Source organism: Haliotis cracherodii, unplaced genomic scaffold (assembly GCF_022045235.1).
Source record: "Haliotis cracherodii isolate W230 unplaced genomic scaffold, xgHalCrac1.p SCAF_28, whole genome shotgun sequence".
NCBI classification, from domain to species: domain Eukaryota; kingdom Metazoa; phylum Mollusca; class Gastropoda; order Lepetellida; family Haliotidae; genus Haliotis; species Haliotis cracherodii.
This window is the reverse complement of record NW_027266284.1, coordinates 3,813,163-3,827,255: the sequence shown is the minus strand read 5'-3', so window position 1 is coordinate 3,827,255 and position 14,093 is coordinate 3,813,163. Positions and strand designations below refer to the sequence as shown.

The 14,093-nt window shown below is 37.6% G+C and overlaps 1 protein-coding gene across 1 annotated transcript in view; it reads left to right on the top strand.

Annotated features, from left to right (window-relative positions):
• LOC139473344 (receptor-type tyrosine-protein phosphatase N2-like) overlaps positions 1-10,990 on the top strand; it is a 244,927-nt gene extending 233,937 nt beyond the window's left edge. The window contains exons 20-23 of the mRNA XM_071255872.1: positions 7,738-7,791; positions 8,425-8,489; positions 8,791-8,864; positions 9,225-10,990. Coding sequence (XP_071111973.1) covers positions 7,738-7,791; positions 8,425-8,489; positions 8,791-8,864; positions 9,225-9,296 — 265 coding nt within the window. The 3' untranslated portion in view covers positions 9,297-10,990. The remainder of the gene's footprint in view (positions 1-7,737; positions 7,792-8,424; positions 8,490-8,790; positions 8,865-9,224) is intronic.
• The last annotated feature ends 3,103 nt before the right edge of the window (positions 10,991-14,093 follow it).

Genomic DNA, 14,093 nt, shown 5'->3' with positions numbered 1-14,093 from the left:
TGATTGTGTTGAAAAAAGATAATTTGCCTGAGAACCACTTGCCACTTTTCATCCACATCAATCATTTGAAAATGTCTTAACTGGAAATGTTTTTGAAAATTTCACCCAAACATATTTTCACATGAAGCCTACCATCAAAATGTAACACATTCTTTGAAAATGATCAATAGAATAATAATCGTATTTTACATTAAAATATGATATGAGGTAAATTCTGGTTTGGAACTTACACTTCATTATAATGAATTAGAACAATAAAGGCCTGGAAGTGACTTCATATGCAACATATGCTGCAGTTAAACCTGATATCCTTGATAGAACCATATGGTTCCAAGTGCTGATACCACTAACAGTGGCAGTATTTGAAACAAACAGTGGCACTTGTAGATAGCTTTGACTTAATCAGAAGGTTGTTGCTTGAATATATTCTCATAATGACACATAAGGGAATAAGTTAGAATACCATTCATTATACATACAGAGTTGCATCCTTTAGTTGCACCAGGATTTGATGACATCGAATACCAGATTCATCCTGATTGTGAATTTTGGGCTGTGAGCAATATAATCCTTGCTCATGTGTTTCTTCAAAATGGTCAATGTTTATGACCTGTGTCTCTTAAGGCATTCCGCCAACAATTAGCTTACTTGCTTTTCAAAGGAGCATTCAAATCAAAGTGTTGTGTTTCGATAGTAACATATTCAGAGCCAAAATATTTTTTTGTTAAAACTGAAAAATGTTTGTGAAAATCAAGTAAAATTCAAATATAGAGTCAAAGTCTGTACAATTGGTATTTATAATATGTTCACAACGAGGCACATTATACATATATATCAAACTGTGACACTTGCATATGTTGAAAAATTAGATCAATACAATTGGCATAAAATACATTTATTTCTAAGAATTGAATATTACGAGAGGGTGTTTTATGGTTATCTGGATGATAATCTGACATATTCTCCCTGCCACCTTTTCTCATTTATGTGTATGACTCACATACATGAAGTGTGACAATGGAATTCTAAATCACCCTCAGTAGGATAGTAACATCTGGTAAAAGTGAATATTAATTATCATAATGTTCTGAAAGGAAAGATGTTTATACACAAATGAGTGTTCAGTGATGACGGGTGTGGTGTTACGCTGTCGTGTTGTGTAGTGATAGTTTGGAAAGGGAGTTTTTAAGTGATTTATTGCTCAACAATATCTGGTTGTATTCTCCTGACAACATGTTATTGTGCCTTTATCTTGGTTGAGGATCCTTCTCATGCTGTTATGGCTGTTGCAGATTATTTTCTTGTGTATCTGAAGTTTGGTTAAAAATGTTTTAAGTAATAGTTAGGAAATATTATATCATTGCTGACAGTTGCACTAAATATGCATTAAAACAATATTGGTAGTGGGACAATTTGATGTCCTATAATCATCTTAGTTTCTTTCCATTTCTTTATCTAATGACCAGTTTTCTGCCTCACTATTGTGGTTGGATCTGACACCTGCCATGACAAACTAACAGTTGCTGCCTAACTCTGACATGCTACACTGCTATCCTCCCAGGCAGCTTTTGTGATTTAGCAATTGTACATTAGACAAATTGCATAGTCACAAAAGTGATCGGGGGGCTGGCTCTGCTACTAACAGCTTGGTGATGGACTTGCACTGCAAGTGCAGCTCGTGTACTCTGCATATACTAATTACATGGCAACTACTTATCTATCTGTGACTTAGTATATTTCTCATGGTCTAATACTTACATAGAAACTACTATTGATGATTCTAACTGCTGCTGGTTTCCTGTTATGTGTATTTCAATGGTTGCATCTTATGTGCTATTTGCACGTCAAATTTTCCAATAAATGAAAGGAGATGGCTATTAGTTGTTGTTTCATGTATGTCCTTTCAGGATGGAGTACGTGTATGTAGTGTATCTCCAGGTTACTATGTAGTGTATCTCAAGGTTACTATGTCGTGTATCTCTAGGTTACTATGTAGTGTATCTCCAGGTTACTATGTTGTGTATCTCCAGGTTACTATGTCGTGTATCTCTAGGTTACTATGTCATGTATCTTTAGGTGACTTTGTAGTGTATCTCCAGGTTACTATGTCGTGTATCTCCAGGTTACTATGTAGTGTATCTCTAGGTTACTATGTTGTGTATCTCCAGGTTACTATGTAGTGTATCTCTAGGTTACTATGTCGTGTATCTTTTGGTGACTTTGTAGTGTATCTCCAGGTTACTATGTCGTGTATCTCCAGGTTACTATGTAGTGTATCTCCAGGTTACTATGTAGTGTATCTCTAGGTTACTATGTAGTGTATCTCTAGGTTACTATGTAGTGTATCTCCAGGTTACTATGTAGTGTATCTCCAGGTTACTATGGAGTTGCTCCAGGTTACTATGTAGTGTATCTCTAGGTTACTATGTAGTGTATCTCTAGGTTACTATGTAGTGTATCTCCAGGTTACTATGGAGTTGCTCCAGGTTACTTTGGCGTTGCTCTAGATTACTATGGAGTTGCTCTAGATTACTATGGAGTTGCTCTTGGTTACTATGTAGTATAGATGCCTGTTGTAAGGATTAGATGTTAAAGGTTTCTTGAGTGGAAGTTGATGGTGTCAGTCTTTGTTATATCTGTGTTCCTGGGTTGTTGATGTAGCTGGGACAGAAATGAATGGCTGCAGCTGTGCACTTCGGAATTCCATGTACAGAAGTTTAATGCAGATTAATGCAGGGTGCAGCTGTTTGTAGACGTTGGTTCTTGTTGCATGTGACATGCAAGAGATTGGACAATGTAGAATATCATAATACCTGACACTATGTCAGTATTCTAAGTTTCTGGTGTAAATGCTTGTTAATAACCATCCGTTCATATGCCTTTTGTTTGTAAATGGAATGTATTTGTATTCTGAATGATGTTTACCCAAACTTGCTTCATGTTTTATCGGCAAGGTAACAAATTGAACATATATTAACTTATGCTGGAGGAATGAACCTGGGCTGCATTAAGTCTCCCTGCCCTTGTATGGTTGGTGTGAAGGCTAGGGTGGGTGTGAGAGAAGTGAGGTTATATTTCAGGTCAAAACATACAGGAGTACAACTGGAAGAAATCTCTTGTGCTCACAGAAGCTTTAAACAATCAAAATGTACAAACCTAAATTTAAACTTTTTGTTTGTTTTACATTGTGAAAAGTAGTCTTAAAAAGCAACTGGGAAGACCTGGACTGGTGCTTCTGTAAGCAACTGCTATCAATAGAACACACATGTGCCCAGTTATAATCAGATATCATGGGCCCCGGTTTTAATAGTTTAATTCAAATATCAGAACCAATGTATTATTCATTTAATGATATAATTATAAAATTGTAACTATATCTAACACAAAAGCATCATTTTTTTCACAAATCTAATGTGTTTTCAATTTGTGGCATGTATGGAAATTGATTTTGTGGACATGTAGATGTGAAGCACTGAGAAGACTCAACTAATCTGTTCCAGGTTCTGTAGCATTGAAAACAGTGTATGGTTACCAATTACATCACAAACTGGCTCCTTACATACGGAATGCTCACATATCCTTGTTTGCTTATTCTATCAATTAGGATTATGGAATATGAGAGACTGAGACTGTTTTGTTCGAATAGTTTGATAAAACATTCCTGTAAAGAACTTGCTTCCTGTCAGACAGAAGGATATGGCATTGAAAATTAATATCCTTTTAAGATCAGTTTTCAGATTCATTAGTGGGAGAAATAATGAGAATAAACTTTTTTCTGCGTTATGTAAGTCAAGAAATATATTAGAGATTCTTCTTCTACCATTTATAGAAATATTTTACAAATTATCCTATCTTATTTTTTGTGTTGACTTTTACTATAACCAATCATTGTCATGAAATGAACGTGGAAATTGACATAGTTGCACATTTAATTGGGGTCAGATTGCATGGCAGGACCAGCTATTCTCATCTAGACCCTAGATTGATTCCAACATGCCACCGAAACAAATCGAAACCCAGTCACTAATTGGCTTTGTGGGAATTCCATCTTTAACTTTTTATCTCACAAGTCAAAAGAGTTCTTTCCTGGCTTATTTTTCTATGAAACAAACCTGCACATTTTTCGTCACTGTCGGCCATCTTGCCATCTCCGTGGCCACAACAGCAAATGTGCTTGGCCAGCCTTCTTGTCATCTCCGTGGCCACAACAGCAAAAATGCTTGGCCAACACCCAGTGACATAAATCTAAATCAAGAATCAGGTTTTTAAAACGTCAGGTTTCCGGATCCCTCCTTTCCTAATGTTCCAAGATTTTCCATTTCCGAGAAGCTCTCTTCTTGACAAGAATTTATTATGGTAGTCCAAGCTCTCCATTAACTGCGGACATGCTGTTGATATAGCTAGCCCTTAATGCCCAGCTATTGAAATGGAGGCACCCAAATCGAGACCCTGTGATTTGACTTCATTAAGTGTGGAAATGCCTATAAATCTACATTAGCTGTGGTCTGCAAAGTCCCTGCAAATGAGGACGAGTGAGGACAGGTCATGTAAGTCCTCATGCTACACTAGGAGTCAATGTTCTGACAGTTTGCACTTAATGTAAAACTGTAGACTCCCCACACTCGTATGATCAGGGTCTGATCAGAGGGCAATCTGTCAAAGGGAAGAACTAGCAATTTTCTGTCTTTCTTTCAGAAAATATTTTTTTATTCATTCAAAGGTCAGCTGTATGATAATTCAAATTTTATTCATTTGTTCAGATCAGTTGATGGGATAACTTAACAAGAAAACATAAGTTATATTTAATTTGATTTGTCAGAATAGATCTATTCATGGATATTTATAGATAACAGTAAATAAGAACACACAATTGGCACCGGTGTAAAGTAAAGTCTATATAATATCTTTACATGGCATTCAAAGCTGTAGTATCAGTGAAGACAAGACTCTTCCTACTCTAATGACTCTTTCACTGTACTGTGTTGGGTATATATACTGCAGTCTTCATCAAGCAAATGACAGAGGCAGTGGTGACTATACTGGAGAGTCACTGTGAAAGAATGAAAGAAGCTGAAATCTTAACTCAGTCATGTCTTCAATGTTTTTTCTATATATTTTCAGACAAATAGTTGTAAACTAATGAGTTGAGAGAATTGTACTGATCAAAAATAATTTGTCTGAGGTACCCTGGCCACGCCACTGACCAGAAGAGCAATATGCCACTTTCCACTAAACAATTCAGCCTGAATTTGCATGTTTGCTATTCATGTGTTGCACTCATAATCACTTCAACAAAATCCTTGAAGGCTCTACAGTGAATCATTTGGGAACTGAGTCATTGATTTTCTTTAATTAGGATTATTATGTGGCCCAAAGAGCAATACTTACAGCCAATCACATGTGTTATCACATCCAAGTGCGTATGATACATGGCGCGACTTTCAGCTACTTACCTGGAAGCTGAGCTAATGGTGCTGCAGACCAGTCTGCCAGGCCAACTCATGTGATGATGGGACTATAATTACCACAGTCCCAATGTGTGGGCAGTTTGGCCGAGATTATCGTAGCACGAACAATATTACCAGGTGCAGGTGGCCTCACAACTGACCACAGCAGTCAGGGCAACAAGCAGCCTTTGTGTGAAAGTGTTAAGAAATGTTGCAACTGAAAAGTCATTTGCTGGGGGTTTTTTTGTCATTAAGTATCGGTTAGTGTATTTTTGGTGGGTTAATCAGTATATATTTTGTATTTTGACCAGAGATGATCAAATATAGCATTTGTGGGTTTTATACAGATTTTACTTATGAAGAAACAAGAAAATATATAGGTATGCATGTAAATTTCTTGTGTGGTTAAAAGACTCACGGTGGAAACTGAAAGACATGCAATGAATCAAACCAAGAATTTATCTATATTTTGGCATTACATATGCTGCAAATGTCACTATATTTAAGCCATTGGTGATTATAACAAATGTCCCTATATATAAGCCATTGGTGATTATAACAAATGTCACTATATATAAGCCATTGGTGATTATAACAAATGTCCCTATATATAAGCCATTGGTGATTATAACAAATGTCACTATATATAAGCCATTGGTGATTATAACAAATGTCCCTATATATAAGCCATTGGTGATTATAACAAATGTCACTATATATAAGCCATTGGTGATTATAACAAATGTCACTATATATAAGCCATTGGTGATTATAACAAATGTCACTATATATAAGCCATTGGTGATTATAACAAATGTCTCAATGTATTGGTGATTATAACAAATGTCACTATATATACACCGTATTTTCTTGAGTATAGTGCGCACTTTTTTTCCAAAAAACACAGCTGTGTAGAAGGGGGTGCGCATTATACACGAATTATGAGTTTGGATGTTTTTTTCCCCCATGGAAAGACATTACCGTGAGCACGAAACACCGGAAAAACCATGTCAACAAATCCATACTGAAGTACGCAAAATAATTATGTAATTACACTGTCTGTCTATAAAAAGTGTTCTTTGTATATCTGGACTTATGTTTGTAACTTACTTTATTAATTTTATTCAAAATTCCTTATAATATTGTTTTTATTAATTTCGGCGAAATCGTGTGTGAAGCGATCGGAAGATCGCACAACTCACCGTTATTAACAGCAACCACGGTCAGAATACCGCTATTGACGCCTTGAAACGAACTTTAGTTGACTGAGAATGGATACATATATCATAAATGACATACTTTGACTCGTTAAAAGTCATATTTGTTTTTGTTTGACGATTTTATGTCAACATGAAATTCTCGCGCTCACGTGATCCCGTGCGCGTGAGCCTTGACGGTGACTGGTCAGACATGTTCCATGTAAAAAATAATACCCGGGAATAGCGATCAGCTGCTTCGCTTAGGGTTATTATTATTTTAAATATGTTTAGTAAAGGCTGCATTTAATTAAGAAAATAATGGAATATATTATTCCTGATAAATAAAATAGTTTCAGATACAATTGTTGCCGATCCTTGCATTAAAAATCCTGTAAAGTTATATCATTGGGTGTGTCTTGACCGAATCACCGGTCGATTCCAAGAAAACGTGTGTACAGCTGATTGCTGTATCCGGCTTAGTTTACGAGAAAATACACAAGGTAATCTTAATCCCTAGATATAAAACAATGCCTAGCAGAACAATCAATACTATTTAAACGGTAAATAAACATGTCTGGTGATTTTTTATCTCAAATTTCGAATTTGTACTGACGGAAGTTTCTCAGCACCCGTTCGTTTGCCGGACTTCGCTGAAAGGGTACGGTGTAAAAAAAATTCTGCGCATAATATTCAAATTTCTTTTTTTCCAAAATATTGAACCCGCTAGAGGGGGGTGCGCATTATACATGGGTGCGCACTATACTCAAGAAAATACGGTAAGCCATTGGTGATTATAACCAATGTCTCAATATGTAAGCCATTGGTGATTATAACCAATGTCTCAATATATAAGCCATTGGTGATTATAACAAATGTCTCAATATATAAGCCATTGGTGATTATAACAAATGATTTTTTAACCATGGTTTTATTATTTCAGTTGGTCATTACACCAATATTGTATCATTGATATTTCTGGATGATTTTGGTCTGTGTGTGTGAGTAGGAGTTGTGAACATGTTGCACAGACGGGGTGGTGCTGTAACGGACATAAGTTGGCCCTCATGTGGTGTGTGTGTTTCCCGTTGCAGGAAGGTGAACAAGTCTTATAGAGGTCGCTCCTGCCCCATTGTGGTTCACTGCAGGTAAGTACATTTCTATTTAGGGCTGAAAGTTTGTGTTTTAATGTAAAGCAGTTACAAACATTTCATATCTTAAGAACTAGCATTGATATTTTATTTGATCTACCATGTGTAGTTAACGCTGTTAATGCTTCTCAGTAGGCCTGTATCTATCAATGCATTGCAGCTGACAGTGGCCTGATAGCAGTACATTAATGACAGGTTAAGACATCATTAGTTAATCTCATTGAAGATGTAATAAAGTTTCAAAAACAGCTGGAAAGATTTACTTTTCTATGCATTTGATCCAGTATACTCACCGGCATCAATTCCAAACACTTTCACAATTTTATAACAGAAATTATTCGAGATGCCTCTCTCACTCAGTAACAGTTTCCAAAGCAACCTGCTGAATCTGATACTTGGCAAACGTGTGGAGATTTGTCATCATGTTAAGTAATGCTCGGACATTGCAGCATGACACAGCTAGGAACTTCTCCAGCTTCCCTGTGACCCAACTAAAACTGACCTTGAGAGTCGCCCCTGCTGCTCCGTATCTTACAAACAACAGGAGAAGGATCATTGTTCAGCTTTCAGCAGTATTTCACTCACATTTCATTTCACTGGAAATTAAGTTTGACAATTTCTTCATTTTAGTGATGGATGTGGACGGACTGGAACCTATTGCCTCATCGACATGGTCTTGAACAGAATGGCTAAAGGTACATGTTTTATATATATATTTTAGAATGGAACTATCAATCGTGGTGGTTAAAACTACATACATGTATATTAAAGCAGTTAATAAATCTGCAGCCAGAACATATGGGGAGTTTGAGACAGTTGGAGTGGTTACACTGCTTCCAGGGTATGGAACACTTGAAGGTCTGCGAGGTCATGGTTCAGATGCTCACACACTTTCATGATAAAGAGCTCAGTGATATTGCTGACTGGTGTGAAACAATGTTCAGTATTGCAGGTAATCTAGAACATATATGAAGAGATTCTGTGTGTTTGTTACAGGTGCAAAGGAGATAGACATGGCTGCCACCCTTGAACACATCCGTGACCAGAGGATGGGTATGGTGAAAACTAAGGTAAGGGAGACAACTCTTACTAAACCTCATATTTATCTCCCCTTGAATACAACTGAAATTTTTCACATTTACTGTTTATAAAAGCAACACATAAATAGTTATTTGAAGGTAAAGATTGGGATTTTGAAATAAGATCAGTTGATATTTTCAATTTTTTTATGAATATTTTGACTTGACTTACATTACAAATTGTACCGAATGTTAACTGCACTGGTTTGTTGTTGATGCTTGTGACAGGAAGAATGCATATGATATTTATATGTGTGTATAACTATGAATTGTTTCAGAACATATTTTTATACGTTTATGTATTTGTTTAAATATATTTGCTTATCATTTTTTATATTTTTCTGTTCCTAGGAGCAGTTCCAATTTTCCCTGGCAGCTGTCGCAGAAGAGGTGCATGCAATTCTGAAAGCCCTACCACAATGAGTACTGAACACGTTACACGCAAAACTAAACTACCGACTCACAGACCAAGATACATAACTATACCCACCATGGTTTGTCAACAGAATAGGTGCTGTTGTCCTAATACCTGACACACTGAAAAATGTCTTCAGTTAAATCTCACCAGCAGGGTTGAGAACTGTGGTCAACACAAGATGGGTGAGCTCCATCATCAATGGGTAGACTGTATTGAACAACGGGGTGCTGAACAGCCTGTTGTTTTTATGACAATTACGAGAATTCTTGAAATATTCTCACCAAGTACTTAAGTGTTTTACAAGGTAGCACTCTTATCTACTTAAAGCAGGTGATCATGTTATTTTGAAATCGACTGGTATTTTAGATTCTCTATAGAAATTATTTCCGTTTTTGATGTCAAGAAATAACTGATTTAATGGAATATTTCTTTCAACATTGATCAAGGAGTTGGAGATGAAAAATATCAACTAGATGTATCCTTAATTTGTAGCCACCCTACGCTTGATGTTATTGTTTTAATATTGTTATCTATTTTGGATGTGTTGAACAACCCTGTAGGCATCCCCCCATGTCATCAGCGGTCTGTCTATACTATATAAGGTATGTCATGTCAATCAGTGTCTGATTGCAACATCTCTCATGTGGACTGTGTCATGGTAATCAGTATCATGTTAGTATCATCATTCAAGTATATTATTTATTTTTGAAATTTTATTTTTATTTAAAGTATTTTAAGATAATTTACGAACATTGGAAAATTACCAAATACAAATGCAAGTGCAATATCTTTTGTTCATGTACCATTGTTTATTATTTTCATTCCTCAGTAGTTTCTAGTAGTTTACGTTTTTCTTTATAGAGATATTCAACATATTGAGTATCAAAAGTCTTGCACTCAAACAATCATTAAATTTGATAACGTGTTTTTGACAACTTTCAAGATTCTGTGAAAATATATTTTCCATAATGATCTGAACTTTTCTTAGTTTTCTGAAAATAGAGCATTATTTACTGTTGTTTCTCTGGTCGTTGATGCATTATGAAAGTGATATCAAATACAAGGATAAGCAGATTAACACTGCAAAGACAAATCTGTATATACATGAAATTGAAACATTTGGGTTTATTCACAAAGACAAGAAAAAATGTCAAAATATATCAAAATATATGTGGAAGATGAAACAACTCCTCAGTCAACTTTCCCACAACAATGTCACCTGTTTCCCTTGCAAATGTTTATAAAGTAATTATTCTGTTGATCCGTTTCAAGTAACGTATGTTGTTCTGTTACGTTTTGTTACTCTATGAAATAAATTTTGTGATAAAAGGGAGACAACCCTTGTTTGACTAATGATGTAAAAGACTGTTACCTCTTTTCCACGCTGCTGTGATCATGTTGAATTTCAATATAATTTGACTTGGATATCTACTTTGAAAGGCTCTTCTCAATGGAAATACACAATATCCATGATAATTATATTTTTGAATTGTGATATATACATATTATATATATATTTATTCTCAGAGTGTCTGAGCCTGTTGATTTGAAGAAGTCTATGTGTCTATAACTCTAATATCTTTCACTAACTTTGAGCCCCTCACTGTCAAACTGTTGTAGTCATTGTCATCTAGTGGGATTGTTTTTGTGTAGACTTTTGTTGTCAATAAATGCTCACAAGCTGCAAAACTTGAACAAAGATATGTTTGTTATGTATTCAAAGCCATTTATATGATTTGATGGTGTAAATATGCAGAGGATGTGGGTCAAACAACAGTGTCTCACTAGATAACACACCATTTTCACACAACAAGGGTGATGTGTCACACAGCAGTGTCTCAGTACACCATTTTCACACAACAAGGGTGATGTGTCATACAGCAGTGTCTCAGTACACCATTTTCACACAACAAGGGTGATGTGTCATACAGCAGTGTCTCAGTACACCATTTTCACACAACAAGGGTGATGTGTCATACAGCAGTGTCTCAGTACACCATTTTCACACAACAAGGGTGATGTGTCATACAGCAGTGTCTCAGTACACCATTTTCACACAACAAGGGTGATGTGTCATACAGCAGTGTCTCAGTACACCATTTTCACACAACAAGGGTGATGTGTCATACAGCAGTGTCTCAGTACACCATTTTCACACAACAAGGGTGATGTGTCATACAGCAGTGTCTCAGTACACCATTTTCACACAACAAGGGTGATGTGTCATACAGCAGTGTCTCAGTACACCATTTTCACACAACAAGGGTGATGTGTCATACAGCAGTGTCTCACTACACCATTTTCACACAACAAGGGTGATGTGTCATACAGCAGTGTCTCAGTACACCATTTTCACACAACAAGGGTGATGTGTCATACAGCAGTGTCTCAGTACACCATTTTCACACAACAAGGGTGATGTGTCATACAGCAGTGTCTCAGTACACCATTTTCACACAACAAGGGTGATGTGTCATACAGCAGTGTCTCAGTACACCATTTTCACACAACAAGGGTGATGTGTCATACAGCAGTGTCTCACTACACCATTCACACACAACAAGGGTGATGTGTCATACAGCATTGACTCACTAGAGAACACACCATTCACACACAACAAGGGTGATGTGTCATACAGCAGTGTCTCACTACACCATTCACACACAACAAGGGTGATGTGTCATACAGCATTGACTCACTAGAGAACACACCATTCACACACAACAAGGGTGATGTGTCATACAGCAGTGTCTCACTACACCATTTTCACACAACAAGGGTGATGTGTCATACAGCAGTGTCTCACTACACCATTCACACACAACAAGGGTGATGTGTCATACAGCATTGACTCACTAGAGAACACACCATTCACACACAACAAGGGTGATGTGTCATACAGCAGTGTCTCACTACACCATTTTCACACAACAAGGGTGATGTGTCATACAGCAGTGTCTCACTACACCATTTTCACACAACAAGGGTGATGTGTCATACAGCAGTGTCTCACTACACCATTTTCACACAACAAGGGTGATGTGTCATACAGCAGTGTCTCACTACACCATTCACACACAACAAGGGTGATGTGTCATACAGCATTGACTCACTAGAGAACACACCATTCACACACAACAAGGGTGATGTGTCATACAGCAGTGTCTCACTACACCATTCACACACAACAAGGGTGATGTGTCATACAGCATTGACTCACTAGAGAACACACCATTCACACACAACAAGGGTGATGTGTCATACAGCAGTGTCTCACTACACCATTTTCACACAACAAGGGTGATGTGTCATACAGCAGTGTCTCACTACACCATTCACACACAACAAGGGTGATGTGTCATACAGCATTGACTCACTAGAGAACACACCATTCACACACAACAAGGGTGATGTGTCATACAGCAGTGTCTCACTACACCATTTTCACACAACAAGGGTGATGTGTCATACAGCAGTGTCTCACTACACCATTTTCACACAACAAGGGTGATGTGTCATACAGCAGTGTCTCACTACACCATTTTCACACAACAAGGGTGATGTGTCATACAGCAGTGTCTCACTACACCATTCACACACAACAAGGGTGATGTGTCATACAGCATTGACTCACTAGAGAACACACCATTCACACACAACAAGGGTGATGTGTCATACAGCAGTGTCTCACTACACCATTTTCACACAACAAGGGTGATGTGTCATACAGCAGTGTCTCAGTACACCATTCACACAACAAGGGTGATGTGTCATACAGCAGTGTCTCACTACACCATTTTCACACAACAAGGGTGATGTGTCATACAGCAGTGTCTCAGTACACCATTCACACAACAAGGGTGATGTGTCATACAGCAGTGTCTCACTACACCATTTTCACACAACAAGGGTGATGTGTCATACAGCAGTGTCTCAGTACACCATTCACACAACAAGGGTGATGTGTCATACAGCAGTGTCTCACTACACCATTTTCACACAACAAGGGTGATGTGTCATACAGCAGTGTCTCAGTACACCATTCACACAACAAGGGTGATGTGTCATACAGCAGTGTCTCACTACACCATTTTCACACAACAAGGGTGATGTGTCATACAGCAGTGTCTCAGTACACCATTCACACAACAAGGGTGATGTGTCATACAGCAGTGTCTCACTACACCATTTTCACACAACAAGGGTGATGTGTCATACAGCAGTGTCTCAGTACACCATTCACACAACAAGGGTGATGTGTCATACAGCAGTGTCTCACTACACCATTTTCACACAACAAGGGTGATGTGTCATACAGCAGTGTCTCAGTACACCATTTTCACACAACAAGGGTGATGTGTCACACAGCAGTGTCTCACTACACCATTCACACAACAAGGGTGATGTGTCACACAGCAGTGTCTCACTACACCATTCACACAACAAGGGTGATGTGTCACACAGCAGTGTCTCACTACACCATTTACACAACAAGGGTGATGTGTCATACAGCAGTGTCTCACTACACCATTCACACACAACAAGGGTGATGTGTCATACAGCAGTGTCTCAGTGCACCATTCACACACAACAAGGGTGATGTGTCATACAGCAGTGTCTCACTACACCATTCACACACAACAAGGGTTAATGTGTCATACAGCAGTGTCTCACTACACCATTCACACACAACAAGGGTGATGTGTCATACAGCAGTGTCTCACTACACCATTCACACACAACAAGGGTGATGTGTCACACAGCAGTGTCTCAGTGCACCATTCACACACAACAAGGGTGAT